Genomic DNA, 19,409 nt, shown 5'->3' with positions numbered 1-19,409 from the left:
TTTGCGGGAGAAATGTGTTGATTACTTAATCATGGATAAACATTTGATCACATTCCCTTTGAAGATACATGCTTTTAGATGTTGCCTAATTATTATTAAGACCTTTTTGAGAATTTTATCATGTACCATTATCCATAATAGACATTACACCTCAGTACCTCACACCTAGGTCCATAACAACCAAAGAACAAAAGAAAGGACATGTATCTCTAGTACAATAGCTGAAAACACCCCTGCATAACAAAAGTAACACCTATGTCCATGGCGTCTAGCTGGAATAACTAGAAGTTATCGTCCACCACTGCCGCTATGACGAACACGGGGCAGAGAACCGGGTTGTGATAATCCCCGTAGTCGAGAGCTCTTTGTCTCCATGTAACTTTTTGTGTCACTGCAGAAGCGGTGTGTCGCCAGCAAGGCCATTATCCTCGTGTCACATCAACTGGGAAACATCCTTGTGCTTCTTGGTCTTAGACCCAACTCGTTCGGCCCAATGCCTTGAAGGAAAATCACCAAATTTGCCTTCTTGATCTGGCGACCCTGCCTTGCTCCACCTATCCTTGCAATCATGGAGCAGAGCGACCACCACAGGCCAAGTCCCTATACACCTATGGCACATCGCAAATATCATATGGAAACCCTATATCTACTATTCCCTCCGTTCCTAGATATTTGTCTTTCTTGAGATTTCAACAAGTGATTACATATGGAGCAAAATGAGTGAATCTACAATTTAGGAACGGAGGGAGTACATGAGAACAGCAGAGAAGAAATGCCAGAGACCCATTGCAACTAGCAAGGAGGTAGGATTGGAGAAATTTTATTTTGCCCCCCCCTCCCCCGCCGCCAACTATCACCTATCACGGCGAGACATACACATGATGGGGATAAAATTCGATACCTGATGCCCGAACCTGAAAACTTGAACCCGCATAACCTGAACCGGAAAAACCCGAGCACAACATCGGGTAGCAGTTCTGGAAACCCAAATTGTAATTACAAAATTCGGGTTATAAGTCACGGCACCCATATTACCCGAATAGCCCAAAATAAAATATTGTGATCCAGTAAAAAAAATCCCACTGAGAGGTGACAACCCAAGTCCAACCCAAAATCACCACGCAAAATCGACGTTTCCTGCGTGGTGCCCCCATCCTCAATTCTCCATTCCTCCATGCAAACTACTAGACGCCACACTCCGCATCCACAGTCTCCACTACCCAACCGCTCTTCGCAGCACCACTGATCCATGCGATGTCATCCTTGTAAGCCTTCGCTTTTGGCCGTTTGCATGCCCGCCACTTGCGGTGCCCTCCTCTCTCCTCTTTCCCCTTGTAGACTCGCTCTCCTTACCGCGCCGCCACCCCCAACTAGGCTCCTCTGACTAGATGCGCGTCACCCGCCGCCGCGCTACAGGGTGCAGGTGACCAGCCATGCCGGAGCTCTTTGTCCCGAGCATGGAAGCACATTGTCCGCCAACCGTCCCTCAAAAGTCGTGGACTATGCCAACTTATTTTGTATTTGAGGATTACCCAGACCCGAAATTTAAGGTAGCATGTTTTTGGACAAATTACAGGGGTTAAATTTGAAAACGCAAAATATTTTTAACATGAATTTTCGGGCAAATCCGAATGCCCAAGAGCTGTCGAACCCATCTACACAAGTTGAACAATAGACAGTGTGTAGGAAAAGAGACAAGGAAGTGCCTTACTTTTTTCAGGTTGAGGAAGAGGAGAGATGGGAGCGCAACTAATTATTTTTGTTTACTGTAGTAAGCAATGCAGATCGCAACCTATGACAAGAGAGTAATGTCATGAGATTTGAGTTTGGGGAAAACTTTTAACCGCACATTTGAACCAGTTCCACGCAGACTAATTCGCATGAGTAATGCACTACGAGCCCTGATCAATGCTATTCCAATCTGATGCAGTAAAAGCATCTACAGCCGGGCGCCTCAAACCCCCCTCAAACGTCCAGGCGGGCGGCACGGTCAGTGATAGGTCAAAGAAAATGCGACCCAGATGGGCGCCTCATATCAGCCTCAAACGCCTGGGTTGGCCAGCATCCCTCATATGTAGCCGAAATCTGGGACGGATATAGGGTGGCCCGGGGTACAACCGGGCGCTTCTGCCACGGTGGAGCCGGCCCATGCCGTACCACCCCGACCACATGTATATTCGTCCTGATTCAACTCCCCGTACCAAGTCCAAACCGCTCCAGTCCACTAAACCCTAACTGTAAACCGGGCAGTAGTGGAGAAACACGAGCTCCCTCGCCCGAGAGCAAAATCGGGCCGTCTGTGGCGGCCCATGCTGGGCTGCCCGCCAAAGAGGAGAAGGAGGACAGCGACTGAAGGAAATATGCCCTAGAGGCAATAATAAAGTATTATTTATTTTCTTATATCATGATAAATGTTTATTATTCATGCTAGAATTGTATTAACCGGAAACATAATACATGTGTGAATACATAGACAAACAGAGTGTCACTAGTATGCCTCTACTTGACTAGCTCGTTAATCAAAGATGGTTATGTTTCCTAGCCATAGACATGAGTTGTCATTTGATTAACGAGATCACCTCATTAGGAGAATGACGTGATTGACTTGACCCATTCCGTTAGCTTAGCACCCGATCGTTTAGTATGTTGCTATTGCTTTCTTCATGACTTATACATGTTCCTATGACTATGAGATTATGCAACTCCCGTTTACCGGAGGAACACTTTGTGTGCTACCAAACGTCACAACGTAAATGGGTGATTATAAAGGTGCTCTACAGGTGTCTCCAAAGGTACTTGTTGGGTTGGCGTATTTCGAGATTAGGATTTGTCACTCCGATTGTCGGAGAGGTATCTCTGGGCCCACTCGGTAATGCACATCACTATAAGCCTTGCAAGCATTGTGACTAATAAGTTAGTTGCGGGATGATGTGTTACGGAACGAGTAAAGAGACTTGCCGGTAACGAGATTGAACTAGGTATCGAGATACCGACGATCGAATCTCGGGCAAGTAACATACTGATGACAAAGGGAACAACGTATGTTGTTATGCGGTCTGACCGATAAAGATCTTCGTAGAATATGTGGGAGCCAATATGGGCATCCAGGTCCCGCTATTGGTTATTGACCGGAGACGTGTCTCGGTCATGTCTACATAGTTCTCGAACCCGTAGGGTCCGCACGCTTAAAGTTACGATGACAGTTTTATTATGAGTTTATGTATGTTGATGTACCGAAGGAGTTCGGAGTCCCGGATGAGATCGGGGACATGACGAGGAGTCTCGAAATGGTCGAGACGTAAAGATCGATATATTGGACGACTATATTCGGACTTCGGAAAGGTTCCGAGTGATTCGGGTATTTTTCGGAGTACCGGAGAGTTACGGGAATACGTATTGGGCCTTATTGGGCCATACGGGAAAGAAGAAAAAGGGCCTCAAGGGGCGCACCCCTCCCCTTGGTCTGGTCCGAATTGGACTAGGGAAGGGGGGCGCCCCCTTCCTTCCTTCTCTTTTTCCTTCCTCTTTTCCTATTCCATATGGGAGGTGGAATCCTACTAGGACTAGGGAGTCCTAGTAGGACTCCACACTTGGTGCGCCCCCTCCTAGGGCCGGCCTCCTCCTCCCTTGCTCCTTTATATACGGGGGCAGGGGGCACCCCAGAGACACAACAATTGATCCTTGAGATCTCTTAGCCGTGTGCGGTGCCCCCCTCCACCATATTACACCTCGATAATACCGTTGCGGAGCTTAGGCGAAGCCCTGCGTCGGTGGAACATCATCATCGTCACCACGCCGTCGTGCTGACGAAACTCTCCCTCAACACTCGGCTGGATCGGAGTTCGAGGGACGTCATCGAGCTGAACGTGTGTAGAACTCGGAGGTGCCGTGCGTTCGGTACTTGATCGGTCGGATCGTGAAGACGTACGACTACATCAACCGCGTTGTGATAACGCTTCCGCTGTCGGTCTACGAGGGTACGTGGACAACACTCTCCCCTCTCGTTGCTATGCATCACCATGATCTTGCGTGTGCGTAGGAATTTTTTTGAAATTACTACGTTCCCCAACAGTGGCATCCGAGCCTGGTTTTATGCGTTGATGCTATGCACGAGTAGAACACAAGTGAGTTGTGGGCGATATAAGTCATACTGCTTACCAGCATGTCATACTTTGGTTCAGCGGTATTGTGAGATGAAGCGGCCCGGACCGACATTACGCGTACGCTTACGCGAGACTGGTTTCACCGTTCGGAGCACTCGTTGCTTAAAGGTGACTGGCGGGTGTCTGTCTCTCTCACTTTAGTTGAACCGAGTGTGGCTACGCCCGGTCCTTGCGAAGGTTAAAACAGCACCAACTTGACAAACTATCGTTGTGGTTTTGATGCGTAGGTAAGAACGGTTCTTGCTAAGCCCGTAGCAGCCACGTAAAACTTGCAACAACAAAGTAGAGGACGTCTAACTTGTTTTTGCAGGGCATGTTGTGATGTGATATGGTCAAGACATGATGTGATATAATGTGTTGTATGAGATGATCATGTTTTGTAACCGAGTTATCGGCAACTGGCAGGAGCCATATGGTTGTCGCTTTATTGTATGAGATGCAATCGCCATGTAATAGTTTTACTTTATCACTAAGCGGTAGCGATAGTCGTAAAAGCAATAAGTTGGCGAGACGACAACGATACTACGATGGAGATCAAGGTGTCGTGCCGGTGACGATGGTGATCATGACGGTGCTTCGGAGATGGAGATCACGAGCACGGTGCTTCGGAGATGGAGATCACAAGCACAAGATGATGATGGCCATATCATATCACTTATATTGATTGCATGTGATGTTAATCCTTTATGCATCTTATCTTGCTTTGATTGACGGTAGCATTATAAGATGATCTCTCACTAAAATTTCAAGATAAAAGTGTTCTCCCTGAGTATGCACCGTTGCAAAAGTTCTTCGTGCTGAGACACCACGTGTTAATCGGGTGTGATAGGCTCTACGTTCAAATACAACGGGTGCAAAACAGTTGCACACGCGGAATACTCAGGTTAAACTTGACGAGCCTAGCATATACAGATATGGCCTCGGAACACAGAGACCGAAAGGTCGAGCGTGAATCATATAGTAGATATGATCAACATAGTGATGTTCACCATTGAAACTACTCCATCTCACGTGTTAATCGGACATGGTTTAGTTGCTTTGGATCACGTAATCACTTAGATGATTAGAGGGATGTCTATCTAAGTGGGAGTTCTTAAGTAATATGATTAATTGAACTTAAATTTATCATGAACTTAGTCCTGATAGTATTTTGCAAATTATGTTGTAGATCAATAGCTCGCGTTGTTGCTTCCCTGTTTTATTTTTGATATGTTCCTAGAGAAAATTATGTTGAAAGATGTTAGTAGCAAAGATGCGGATTGGATCCGTGATCTGAGGATTATCCTCATTGCTGCACAGAAAAATTATGTCCTTGATGCACCGCTAGGTGACAGACCTATTGCAGGAGCAGATGCAGACGTTATGAACGTTTGGCTAGCTCAATATGATGACTACTTGATAGTTTAGTGCACCATGCTTAACGGCTTAGAATCGGGACTTCAAAGACGTTTTGAACGTCATGGACCATATGAGATGTTCCAGGAGTTGAAGTTAATATTTCAAGCAAATACCCGAGTTGAGAGATATGAAGTCTCCAACAAGTTCTATAGCTAAAAGATGGAGGAGAATCGCTCAACTAGTGAGCATGTGCTCAGATTGTCTGGGTACTACAATCGCTTGAATCAAGTGGGAGTTAATCTTCCAGATAAAATAGTGATTGACAGAATTCTCTAGTCACCATCACCAAGTTAGTAGAACTTCGTGATGAACTATAGTATGCAAGGGATGACGAAAGTAATTCCCGAGCTCTTCGTGATGCTGAAATCGACGAAGGTAAAAATCAAGAAAAACATCAAGTGTTGATGGTTGACGAGACCACTAGTTTCAAGAAAAGGGCAAAGGGAAGAAGGGGAACTTCAAGAAGAACGGCAAGCAAGTTGCTGCTCAAGTGAAGAAGCCTAAGTCTGGTCCTAAGCCTGAGACTAAGTGCTTCTACTGCAAAGGGACTGGTCACTGGAAGCGGAACTACCCCAACTATTTGGTGGATAAGAAGGATGGCAAAGTGAACAAAGGTATATTTGATATACAGATTATTGATGTGTACTTTACTAGTGTTTATAGCAACCCCTCGGTAATTGATACTGGTTCAGTTGCTAAGAGTAGTAACTCGAAACGGGAGTTGCAGAATAAACAGAGACTAGTAAAAGTGAACAAAGGTATATTTGATATACAGATTATTGATGTGTACTTTACTAATGTTTATAGCAACCCCTCGGTAATTGATACTGGTTCAGTTGCTAAAGAGTAGTAACTCTAAATGGGAGTTGCAGAATAAACAGAGACTAGTAAAAGGCGAGGTGACGATGTGTGTTGGAAGTAGTTCCAAGATTGATATGATCATCATCGCACACTCCCTGTACTTTCGGGATTAGTGTTGAAACTAAATAAGTGTTATTTGGTGTTTGCGTTGAGCATGAATATGATTTGATCATGTTTATTGCAATACGGTTATTCATTTAAGTTAGAGAACAATTGTTGTTCTGTTTACATGAATAAAAACCTTCTATTGTCATACACACCAACGAAAAATGGTTTGTTGGATCTCGATCGTAGTGATAGACATATTCATAATATTGAAGCCAAAAGATGCAAAGTTAATAATGATAGTGCAACTTATTTGTGGTACTGCCGTTTAGGTCATATTGGTGTAAAGCGCATGAAGAAACTCCATACTGATGGGATTTTGAAATCGCTTGATTATGAATCACTTGATGCTTGCGAACCGTGCCTCATGGGCAAGATGACTAAAACGCCGTTCTCCGGAACTATGGAGAGAGCAACATATTTGTTGGAAATCATACATACAGATGTATGTGGTCCGATGAATATTGAGGCTCGTAGCAGGTATCATTATTTTCTGATCTTCACAGATGATTTGAGCAGATATGGGTATATCTACTTGATGAAACACAAAGTCTGAAACATTTGAAAAGTTCAAAGAATTTCAGAGTGAAGTGAAGAATCATCGTAACAAGAAAATAAAAGTTTCTACGATATGATCGCAGAGGTAAAATATTTGAGTTACGAGTTTGGCCTTCAGTTAAAACAATGTGAAATAGTTTCACTACTCACGACACCTGGAACACCACAATGTAATGGTGTGTCCGAACGTTATAACCGTACTTTATTGGATATAGTGCAATCTATGATGTCTCTTACCAATTTACCACTATCGTTTTGGGGTTATGCATTAGAGACAGCTACATTCACGTTAAATAGGGCACCATCAAAGTCCGTTGAGACGACGCCTTATGAACTGTGGTTTGGCAAGAAACCAAAGTTGTCGTTTCTTAAAGTTTGGGGTTGCGATGCTTATGTGAAAAAGTTTCATCCTGATAAGCTCAAACCCAAATCGGAGAAATGTGTCTTCATAGGATACCCAAAGGAGACAGTTGTGTACACCTTCTATCACAGATCCGAAGGCAAGACATTCGTTGCTTAGTATGGATCCTTTCTAGAGAAGGAGTTTCTCTCGAAAGAAGTGAGTGGGAGGAAAGTAGAACTTGATGAGGTAACTATACCTGCTCCCTTATTGGAAAGTAGTTCATCACAAGAAACGGTTCCTGTGACGTCTATACCAATGAGTGAGGAAGTTAATGATGATGATCATGACACTTCAGATCAAGTAGGTACTAAACCTTGTAGGTCAACCAGAGTAAGATCCGCACTAGAGTGGTACGGTAATCCTGTTCTGGAGGTTATGTTACTAGACCATGACGAACCTACGAACTATGAAGAAGCGATGGTGAGTCCAGATTCCGCAAAATGGCTTGAGGCCATGAAATCTGAGATGAGATCCATGTATGAGAACAAAGTGTGGACTTTGGTTGACTTGCCCGATGATCGGCAAGCAATTGAGAATAAATGGATTGTCAAGAGGAAGACGGACACTGATAGTAGTATCACTATCTACAAAGCTAGAATTGTCGCAAAAAGGTTTTCGACAAGTTCAAGATGTTGACTACGATGAGAGTTTCTCACTCGTATCTATGCTTAAGTCTGTCCGAATCATGTTAGCAATTGCCGCATTTTATGAAATATGGCAAATGGATAAACAAAACTGCATTCCTTAATGGATTTATTAAAGAAGAGTTGTATATGATGCAACCAGGAGGTTTTGTCAATCCTAAAGGTGCTAACAAAATATGCAAGCTCCAGCGATCCATCTATGGACTGGTGCAAGCATCTCGGAGTTGGAATATACACTTTGATAAGTTGATCAAAGGATATAGTTTTATACAGACTTGCGGTGAAGCCTGTATTTACAAGAAAGTGAGTGGGAGCACTACAGCATTTCTGATAAGTATATGTGAATGACATATTGTTGATCGAAAATAATGTAGAATTATTCTGCAAAGCATAAAGGAGTGTTTGAAATGAGTTTTTCAAAGAAAGACCTCGGTGAAGCTGCTTACATATTGAGCATCAAGATCTATAGAGATAGATCAAGACGCTTGATAAATTTTTTCAATGAATACATACCTTAACAATATTTTGAAGTAGTTCAAAATAGAACAGTCAAAGAAAGAGTTCTTGCCTGTGTTACAAGGTGTGAAATTGAGTAAGACTCAAAGCCCGACCACGGCAGAAGACAGAAAGAGAATGAAAGTCATTCCCTATGCCTTGACCATAGGTTCTATAAAGTATGCCATGCTGTGTACCAGATCTATTGTATACCCTACACTAATTTTGGCAAGGGAGTACAATAGTGATCTAGGAGTAGATCACTGGACAGCGGTCAAAATTATCCTTAGTGGAATAAGGATATGTTTCTCGATTATGGAAGTGACAAAAGGTTCATCGTAAAGGGTTACGTCGATGCAAGTTTTGACACTAAATCTAGATGACTCTAAGTCTCGGTCTAGATACATATTGAAAGTGTGAGCAATTAGCTAGAGTAGCTCCGTGCAGAGCATTGTAGACATAGAAATTTGCAAAATACTTACGGATCTGAATGTGACAGACCCGTTGACTAAAATTATCTCATAATCAAAACATGATCACACCTTAGTACTCTTTGGGTGTTAAACACATAAGCGATGTGAACTAGATTATTGACTCTAGTAAACCCTTTGAGTGTTGGTCACATAGAGATGTGAACTATGGGTGTTAATCACATGGTGATGTGAATTATTGATGTTAAATCACATGGCGATGTGAACTAGATTATTGACTCTAGTGCAAGTGGGAGACTGAAGGAAATATGCCCTAGAGGCAATAATAAAGTATTATTTATTTCCTTATATCATGATAAATGTTTATTATTCATGCTAGAATTGTATTAACCGGAAACATAATACATGTGTGAATACATAGACAAACAGAGTGTCACTAGTATGCCTCTACTTGACTAGCTCGTTAATCAAAGATGGTTATGTTTCCTAGCCATAGACATGAGTTGTCATTTGATTAACGAGATCACCTCATTAGGAGAATGACGTGATTGACTTGACCCATTCCGTTAGCTTAGCACCCGATCGTTTAGTATGTTGCTATTGCTTTCTTCATGACTTATACATGTTCCTATGACTATGAGATTATGCAACTCCCGTTTACCGGAGGAACACTTTGTGTGCTACCAAACGTCACAACGTAAATGGGTGATTATAAAGGTGCTCTACAGGTGTCTCCAAAGGTACTTGTTGGGTTGGCGTATTTCGAGATTAGGATTTGTCACTCCGATTGTCGGAGAGGTATCTCTGGGCCCACTCGGTAATGCACATCACTATAAGCCTTGCAAGCATTGTGACTAATAAGTTAGTTGCGGGATGATGTGTTACGGAACGAGTAAAGAGACTTGCCGGTAACGAGATTGAACTAGGTATCGAGATACCGACGATCGAATCTCGGGCAAGTAACATACTGATGACAAAGGGAACAACGTATGTTGTTATGCGGTCTGACCGATAAAGATCTTCGTAGAATATGTGGGAGCCAATATGGGCATCCAGGTCCCGCTATTGATTATTGACCGGAGACGTGTCTCGGTCATGTCTACATAGTTCTCGAACCCGTAGGGTCCGCACGCTTAAAGTTACGATGACAGTTTTATTATGAGTTTATGTATGTTGATGTACCGAAGGAGTTCGGAGTCCCGGATGAGATCGGGGACATGACGAGGAGTCTCGAAATGGTAGAGACGTAAAGATCGATATATTGGACGACTATATTCGGACTTCGGAAAGGTTCCGAGTGATTCGGATATTTTTCGGAGTACGGGAGAGTTACGGGAATACGTATTGGGCCTTATTGGGCCATACGGGAAAGAAGAAAAAGGGCCTCAAGGGTGGCTGCACCCCTCCCCTTGGTCTGGTCTGAATTGGACTAGGGAAGGGGGGGCGCCCCTTCCTTCCTTCTCTTTTTTCCTTCCTCTTTTCCTATTCCATATGGGAGGTGGAATCCTACTAGGACTAGGGAGTCCTAGTAGGACTCCACACTTGGTGCGCCCCCTCCTAGGGCCGGCCTCCTCCTCCCTTGCTCCTTTATATACGGGGGCAGGGGGCACCCCAGATACACAACAATTGATCCTTGAGATCTCTTAGCCGTGTGCGGTGCCCCCCTCCACCATATTACACCTCGATAATACCGTTGCGGAGCTTAGGCGAAGCCCTGCGTCGGTGGAACATCATCATCGTCACCACGCCGTCGTGCTGACGAAACTCTCCCTCAACACTCGGCTGGATCGGAGTTCGAGGGACGTCATCGAGCTGAACGTGTGTAGAACTCAGAGGTGCCGTGCGTTCGGTACTTGATCGGTCGGATCGTGAAGACGTACGACTACATCAACCGCGTTGTGATAACGCTTCCGCTGTCGGTCTACGAGGGTACGTGGACAACACTCTCCCCTCTCGTTGCTATGCATCACCATGATCTTGCGTGTGCGTAGGAATTTTTTTGAAATTACTACGTTCCCAACAGCGACAGGTTGGAGAGCTCCCGCGATGAGTAGATACGGCTGGATCCATTTTGCGTTTTCGAACGCTACTTTCGTGGGAAAGACAACAAAGGCGTCGGAAGAGCAAGGGCAGTTGTGGATGATCTTCTCTCTAGCATATATGTAGGTAGAATATGCTAAATTTTGGTACTCCAATGACATGTCGTGATGTAGTAGCCGTCCGATCTGGGTTGCATCGTTTACATACGTAGCATGTATTTTGTATGGATTTGAGGTTTGTTAATTGAGGTGTCTGTTTTTTTGGGTAATTGAGGTGTATGGTTGTGCAAAAGAAAAGTTGAGGTGTGATCGGCCACTGCCCACGGACAGGTCCAGGCGCACCTGCGGATATATGGGGCGGATTTGTCAAGTCCGGTTGTAGATGCTCTGATAGTGCAAAATCCAGACACGTGTAATGTGGTATACTCTTCGGAGATTACGTGTATCTTTTCTTTTGGGCTGGAGATGACGTGTATCTACTTCCGGTCTACGACCCATACTGTGTGGCCCAAATAAAGCCAGTATATATATGCACCGCCTCGTCTTTCATCGTCCACCTCTCTCGTCGCCACGCCCAAACCCTCCCTGGCCGTCTCTAGCTTCGCACGTGGTAGTTCCTCTCTCTCCTCACGCTGTCCATCATCGTGGATGGATCCTCTAATCTTTCTCCTCTCTGCTGATCTGCAGGTTGACCGGTGATGGCTCGCGGCTCCAAGAAGAAGAGGGGCGCTGAGAGGAGCCCGGTGTCCGAGCTCTCGGACGACCTCCTCGTTGAGATCATCTCCCGGGTGCCATACAAGTCCACCCGCCGCTGCAAGTGTGTCTGCACGCGATGGCGTGACCTCGTTTCTCACCCCGACCACCGCAAGAATCTGCCTCAGTCGACCCTCATCAGCATCTTCTACCAAACCTACAATATGAACCGCTACCCATTGATTATAAATAAGTACGAAGTTATCTCAATCCACCCTGAATACAATTTGATATATAATGTACGCAAGAAGAGTCGTCGATTAGCGGAACTAATGTCATATGAAATAGATTCTAGGGAGCTGTGTTTTGTATTTAATTTGACATGGGGTTGCGGGACTCCTTATCTTCCATATGCCCCCTTGTTCTCAGATTCATTAGCAGATGGGCACTAGAAGTTTAGTTATGTAGTGCGACTTCAAAATTGTATCTCTTTTCTCCGAAATGGAACAACTGTTTATCTTTTTAATGAACTTGGAGATAGGTCTAGAACACTTATATCAATGACTTGGATAGACCTATATGAAGTTGTGAACGTTTTCGTTGGTGTGACTGAGCGCACTCATGCACCTAAGTTTAAGTGGCTAGATGTTGCAGTTAACAAGATACTAACTTTGCTTGTGTTGTGTAGATGTGTGTATTAGCAACCCATGTAGCTGTAACACCATATGGCTGTGTGCATCATGATGATGCAAAGGCCAGGTTCTCCCCCATTTCCAAAAAAAATGTAGATGTAACACCCTAGTACTGAACCATGACTACTTTAATCATTTGTTGAAACCCCTATTTGTGTCTTAAATCACTAGTGCAGAATGGTGCTATTAGGACACACCTATCACACACCATTATTTCTCAAAAAAAAAAAACACACACACACCCTTACAGTGTGCAATTTCGGTGATGTTCGGGGATATTCGGGGAGTGCAGTAAAGAAACTAAAAATATCTGGGGATGTTCGGGGATGATCCAAACCCATCGGTCATGATCGAGCGGTTCATGTTCGGAGGCAATTTCGGAGAGGTAGCTAGGGGGGTATGTGGGATGTGCGGAGATGTTAGGTGGTCGTGTGCAAGTGTGGTTTGTCTCGGAACGGTCAACGAAGACAACGGAGAGAAGCGACAGCTATGAACGGATGCAAGTTTGTAAAAATGACGGTAACGGAGTGCCAATGCAATGCGAAATGATGTGATGATGAATGCAACAAGCAAATAAATAATGCGGCTATCACGAAAACATGGAAGGCATCTAGAAAGTCGGTCTCGGGCTGTCACATAGGTTCAGCCTCCTCCCCGTGCACCTCCTTGAAATGGGTTTCATAAAAGTCATAAATTTCCCCGCGTGCGCCGTTCATTTCTCTCCCTCCCCCAAATTTTACCTGCTCACGCTGCCGCCGCCACCATATCAGATAGCTTGGTGAAAGTGTAAAAATACATACTAGCGTCCTCAATAGCAGAGTCTCAAATTGATTTTGCTGAGACATGGTAAATAAACCGATTTTATCTCATGCTGTTTGTTGCGACTTAAGTTGTGTAATTGGTGCACGCATAAAATCTTCATTGGGAGTTGCAAACTCCCAAAACTTTTTGGTAGCCATAATAATAAAAAAATTGAAGTTCTTCTAAACATTTGAGAAATAAACTTGGGACGAAAATAGACTAAACATTGAAACTAAAATAAAACAAAGAATCTAGTCACCTTACAAGGATAACAATTAATCTTCATCGGCAACAGCACCGGAAAAATGGTTGATTACCTTCGATCTGGTTTAAGATGTGAATAGTTCCGTTTCTCCCTAACGTAGACCTAGGTTATCAAACCACGATAATTCATGTCTTGGGAAGGTAATTTCTACAAGAGCTTGTTATCAAATCACACAGTTTATAGGAAGAAACAATAATAAGTAAATAGGCCATGGCTAGAGGTCTCCCTTGCAATTGTATGCATGCGCTCGATATCCTATCTAGATAATCAACACATGGGACTAGTTAACATTGTTACTTATCTGTTTTGAACACGTAGTTTGTGGGAGATGCGTCCAAATAACCCCCCACGAACTGTTGCCGCATCGAGGTTCTACTGTCTAACCAAGGTCCTTACCGTATCGTGGGGTTACATTTGTTATTAAGAGATTAACCAGACTAATGCATTGGATGTTTAATGGTTGCACCTTATGTACCCCAGAGAAAAAGTTACAACTACCGTACTAATCTTATTGTTATCGAAGTTTGGCATAGCCTTCTACTTCTCTCTGCACTTAACCTCTTCCTGATCGATCCTCGGTATCTCAGGTACCTACAGGGCCTTAGAAGTAGATAGAGACAGGAGGCAAAAACTGTTGTGTAACACATCGAATAACGTTATTTTCAAAGTAAACAAAAAATCACTTAGCACAAGTACATGGGGCTGCGTGTCTAGGCCTCAGCCCTTATCGTGAGGGGACTACTCGCACACCGCAGATGAATCACAAATAAGAGACATGGTAGAAAGTGGTACTTTAACAGGAATGCTTACACGCCTTACGATTGCTATGTATTCCTGATTACAAGTATTGTGGCTAATGGAGATGGCTATGGAAATGGCAACTGCTATTGCAGATGGGAATCTTGATGGCGACCATGAAGGGATGGCTTGTTGGACGAGCGAATCTTCTCGACAAAGGGTTTTCTCGCCTTTATGTACTGCTGGTTGGCAGAATATGGTTTCTCTGCACCTTCGGTGCGAATTGACCTTAGGCGCCTTCACAGAAAATGTCGTTGTCACAGATACAACCGCTGGTACTGGTGCTCACTGTCATACCAGGCATCATCTTCTCCTCTGGAATAAACTGTGTGCCTCCTATTAATTGGGATTGATCACTGTGACTTTACCGCAAAAAAGATCATTGTGACTATTATCTTCCATGTATAGCTTGATTTTGCACCTAAAATAGTCCATCCCTGCAGGGGGCAGAAATAAACAAAGAGATTTGCAATCTTTTGCATTCATTAGTTATTAATTAGTTCTCACGGAAAATTTGAGATTACTAGGTTTAATCATGAGTAAAAATTATTGCAAAATTATACTCATTTTGGCACGACATGCTTTCGTTGTGTTGTTTGACCATCCGACATGGGTAAAGACTTCCTCGCCTAGTGGCCTCGGCCTTCAATATGTTGCGCACTTAACAGCACAAGGGCCTTTCCACACTGGTCATTCTCACGACATGGTGGAGTTGGGGCTGGCAACGGCTGCCGAGCAGCCCTCCATCTCTCTCGCCTGACTCAGATTATCCGCGATGAGAGGCTCTTCTTTGGGCACGGGCTGGGGCCAGTGTCCTGGATAGCACCCTCCAATAGACTTAGGCTGCTCACACGGTCACACCCACCCAAGTGCACACCAATCTTTTTTTTTTTTGAGGGAAAGTGCACTCCAATCTGATGTGTACGTCCTGCACGGGCTGATTATCGTGTACTTTTTCTCTCTATCATTGAAAAGATACACAAATCGTATTTTCATGAAAAACAAACTAGAAGCAGTTTCGCTCGCACGTGTTTGCCACCGTGCATGGTGCCGGAACAACATCGCCGCCATTGGCAGGCCAACGGAGCGACACATGGGGGAAGCACGAAGGGCAAGCCCAAAATATTAAAGAAAGATTGGTTATTTACCATTGGTAAAATATACTGTTTGTATATGTCCATATTTAGCTTTTAGGCATTTTTTACCAACTGTACAACAAATTGGCGTACATTAAAGAGAATAGCATCTTCAATAAATAAATATTTTAAAATGGATCAAATGATAATGATTTAGTGTTGTACTCCCCCCTTCCCAAAATAAGTGTCTCAACTTTTTACTATTTTAGTATAAAATTGAACTAAGCTTGAGACACTTATTTTAAGATGGAGGGAGCAGATGTTTATGTTTTTCTAAAGTCAAAGGGAATATTTTCCCTGCTCACAGGATTATGCTTGCAATAAGGAGAATGTTTGGCCAATGGGGGACAGCAAAAAAGAGTACTTACGTAATCATTGAGGACATGAACCTACTGTGTCCCAAAAATTGCTTCAGTTCATCCGCACATGCATGTGCATTTACGCAAAGGGATGGTTGTGCGGCGGTGGCAGGCGTTACACGTAGCTGCTAGGATCGTGGAAAAGTGGTGGCGACAAAACATAAGTGACTTCGATGGTGGTGTTACTCAGCACCCGGTCTCGAGCTCCGGGGTGAAAGCCTAGGTCTGAACAGAGCGGTTCTACCTGGCAATGGCGATATTTTTCTTATGTCGTTACCTTATTGAAGACATTGCTCGGATATGTTTGAACCGATTTTTCAGGGTGAAAACCTAGATTCTGGCCATGTGCTTGGATCCGGTGACGGCGGCGCTTGAGTGTCGCTCCCTTCTTGAAGGCGTTGCTGTTGAAGAACCTCGTCGTCCATGTAATGTCATGAGATAGTTGGTGCGGATATGGTCATTGCTGTAGTTTGCCGACCACATATCTGATCGCTTTTGGGTTTTTTTTTTCTTTTTTCTCGCCTACACATAGCTTTGGTCTTATATGACTTTGCTATTTGCCAGCATGTTTTCGCGTTTGTGTTGGCTGTGTGCATCCTAGCTATGCAGAGGCCGGGTGTGTGCTCATTGTGTTATGTATCTTCTTGATGCTTCATTTTGAGCAAATAAAATCCACCCTTTATCGAAAAAAAATGTGCATGAGTATAATTGCATTTCACAAACAAAAAAGGTTCGGCATAATTGCAGCGAACTTAAATATGTTTGGACCGCACTTATCAACTCTTCAAATAGAATGGAGGATGTGGTGGCAAACAAAAAAAATGTCATCTCAAAACATTCTTCCTCCATCCGAAAATTTTTGGCCCTCAAATAAATGTATCTAGCATCAAGTTAGTGTGAGATACATCTATTTGAGAGACAAGTTTGGGACAAGCTTTCTCGGACGTAGGGAGTACCAGCTATCTTTGTTGACACTCGGGAGATATTAGTTCGCACATCTTGGATGAACCTGAGAGTAGTTACTTCAGCTTACAAATAGCCTCCTCAAATTAGCTTCTCCGTTTCTTTATTGATAAAGGAATTGGAAATCTTTTGCACCGGCGTGTAGAAGTAGAACTGAACATGCCTCCTCGTTTGTTAAGCCGGAGTTTTAAGTGTGTCTCTGCCTTGCGTCACCATCAATCAAACGCTCGTGGCTTGTCTACTAGCTATCTTGCTGGTCAAGCGAATCCGATGCAATTTACTACTCGATCCTGGATATATTATTGTTTCCTTGAAACCCGCTGTACGAACGTCCAAAAACTTCACCAGAAGCTGATAGAGACACTACGCGTCAAATTAACCTCACCAGACAAATTATGTCAGCTGATAGTTACAAGCTATCGGCAAAGACCAATTTGCGTTATAAATATCAGGCCATGCGCGCGGCAACAGACATCCAACACAAAACCAAACAAATTTTACACAAGAAATGGAGAGCACTCAGAGCAGCAAGAGCAACAGCGTGAGGAACCATTTCATCCTGGTTCACGGCCTCTGCCACGGGGCGTGGTGCTGGTACAAGGTGATCGTGGCGCTCGAGGCCGCGGGGCACCGCGTCACGGCGGTTGACCTCGCCGCGTCCGGCGCCCACCCAGCGCGCATCGACGAGGTGCACTCGTTCGAAGAGTACTCTCGGCCGCTGCTCGACGCGGTGGCCGCGGCTCCTGAAGGTGGCAGCGAGAGGCTGGTCCTGGTCGGGCACAGCCACGGCGGCCTCAGCATCGCGCTAACAATGGAGAGGTTCCCCGGCAAGGTCGCCACGGCCGTGTTCGTGGCAGCCGCGATGCCGTGCGTTGGCAAGCACATGGGCGTCACAACCGAGGAGGTATGTCAATTGTTCAAGGGTTTCTTATTCTCCGTTGACTCAAAGTTTCACTCTGTATTTCACTGCCGTGTATATGCGAAAAAATAGAGAAGACTTATCACATCACATCTCGTCTCAGTCGTATAATATACTTCCTCTAATCCGAATTAATTGACGGAACATCTATACAATATCTAACATTGGATAGAGGCCATGTCAACATTATATAAGTTACTTCAATTAATTCGGACACAAGGGAGCTCAATATTTTATCAAAAATGCTGCACCTACGTAGGCTCTTACTTAATGTTACGTAACCTTCCTTCCTATAAACTGATCAGCCCCCCCTGATTTTTCACGAGGTGGGCCGGGGCTGTTTTTACTTCCAACCAAATCTGGCCACATAAGCTTCTACGTAAGTTTCGTAAGACTTATTACGTAGATGTAGCAAAACTCATATATTATATGCTTTGAATATGTAACTTTCACAACTAGTTCTTGTAGAAACATATATAATTGTATAGTACTCGATAAAATTACAACATGATGAATATATCTTCCAAAATGAATAGCTATGCATGATTTTTAATTATCCAATAATAATATACAAAACGGTACTCTACTACTCGTAGGAAATTTATTAATCTTTGATTGGAAGGGAGTACATTATAAACCGTGGTCTCCGACTCTAATAATTCCAATATTAATGCTACTTTCTATCTTATCTTGTGATGGGATGTGATTAGTTCATCAGAAGAACATCATCGGAAGGACTACTCATGGACTGCGAGATGCTGGCAATCAACAACAACCAGGGTGTAGGCGTTGCAATCATAATGGGGCCAAACTTCTTAGCTCACAAGGGTTACCAACAAAGTCCACCTGAGGTGCATAGCACAACATAACATCCTCTTGATCTCCTATAATATACTAACCTCCTTACCCACTTCAGAACAACCGAGTATTGCATTGGCACATAATGCGATTCATTTCAACAATGTTGTTGCAGGATTTGGCCCTCGCACAAATGTTGGTGAGGCCTGGAAACCAGTTCGTGTATGATCCAGTGATGAAGGACGCAGGGCTGCTCACCAAAGGCAACTATGGGTCGGTGAAGAAGCTATACGTGGTTGCCAAGGCGGATGTCTCCAGCACCGAGGAGATGCAACGCTGGATGGTGGTTCTGAGCCCTGGCACGGAAGTCGAGGAGATCGCAGGAGCTGACCACGCCATCATGATCTCCAAGCCCAAGGAGCTATGTGATGTCCTAGTCAAGATAGCGAATAGCTTAAATATTTACTAAATTGGAACAAAAATGACTTTATTTGAAATAAATTCATGTATCATGTGTGTAAATCTCTAGAGATGTATGTATGATATAAATTTGATGGGTCTATGATATAAATCTCTAGAGATGTGGTTCGTTGGGCTCGCCTAGGAGTTGCAGGCTCACGCGAGCTGGACGAAATCCAACGACCGCGCTAACAGACCATGGAGAGGCGAGTCTTGCAGGGATGAGATGGATGCAGGCTGCCGACACCATGGGAGGTGGTTCCGTGGTTGGGTGTGCCGTGGGGAGCAGCAACGGGGTCGCGGAGCTTGGGAGGTGGCGGGTGGCGGGGGGAGGTTGGGTGAGCACCGCGGTGACTAAGGGCCCCCCGACTGTGGGTGGTGGAGTCCTGGCGCGTGGTGAGGCGAGGCTTCGGTGACACGTGGTGGTAC

The 19,409-nt window shown here is 44.3% G+C and overlaps 1 protein-coding gene across 1 annotated transcript; it reads left to right on the top strand.

Moving 5' to 3' along the window:
- Nucleotides 1–17,301: 17,301 nt before the first annotated feature.
- Nucleotides 17,302–19,092, top strand: LOC123075399 (esterase PIR7B). The gene is made up of 3 exons (XM_044498011.1): nt 17,302–17,708; nt 18,434–18,574; nt 18,697–19,092. Exons 1-3 carry the CDS (start codon nt 17,313–17,315, stop codon nt 18,988–18,990), a joined length of 831 nt encoding a protein of 276 aa, XP_044353946.1. The 5' UTR covers nt 17,302–17,312; the 3' UTR covers nt 18,991–19,092.
- Nucleotides 19,093–19,409: the final 317 nt, after the last annotated feature.

The sequence above is a fragment of the Triticum aestivum genome, chromosome 3D (genome assembly GCF_018294505.1).
Source record: "Triticum aestivum cultivar Chinese Spring chromosome 3D, IWGSC CS RefSeq v2.1, whole genome shotgun sequence".
NCBI classification, from domain to species: domain Eukaryota; kingdom Viridiplantae; phylum Streptophyta; class Magnoliopsida; order Poales; family Poaceae; genus Triticum; species Triticum aestivum.
The sequence above is the reverse complement of the archived record's forward strand: the minus strand, read 5'-3'. Positions and strand labels throughout refer to the sequence as shown.

Bases quoted from the DNA above. Each gene is read 5' to 3' on its own strand.
- LOC123075399 (XM_044498011.1), top strand. From the start codon at position 17,313: ATGGAGAGCACTCAGAGCAGCAAGAGCAACAGCGTGAGGAACCATTTC. The intron at 17,709-18,433 runs GTATGTCAATTG...GGATGTGATTAG, and splicing joins TGGGCGTCACAACCGAGGAG to TTCATCAGAAGAACATCATC. The intron at 18,575-18,696 runs GTGCATAGCACA...ATGTTGTTGCAG, and splicing joins ACCAACAAAGTCCACCTGAG to GATTTGGCCCTCGCACAAAT.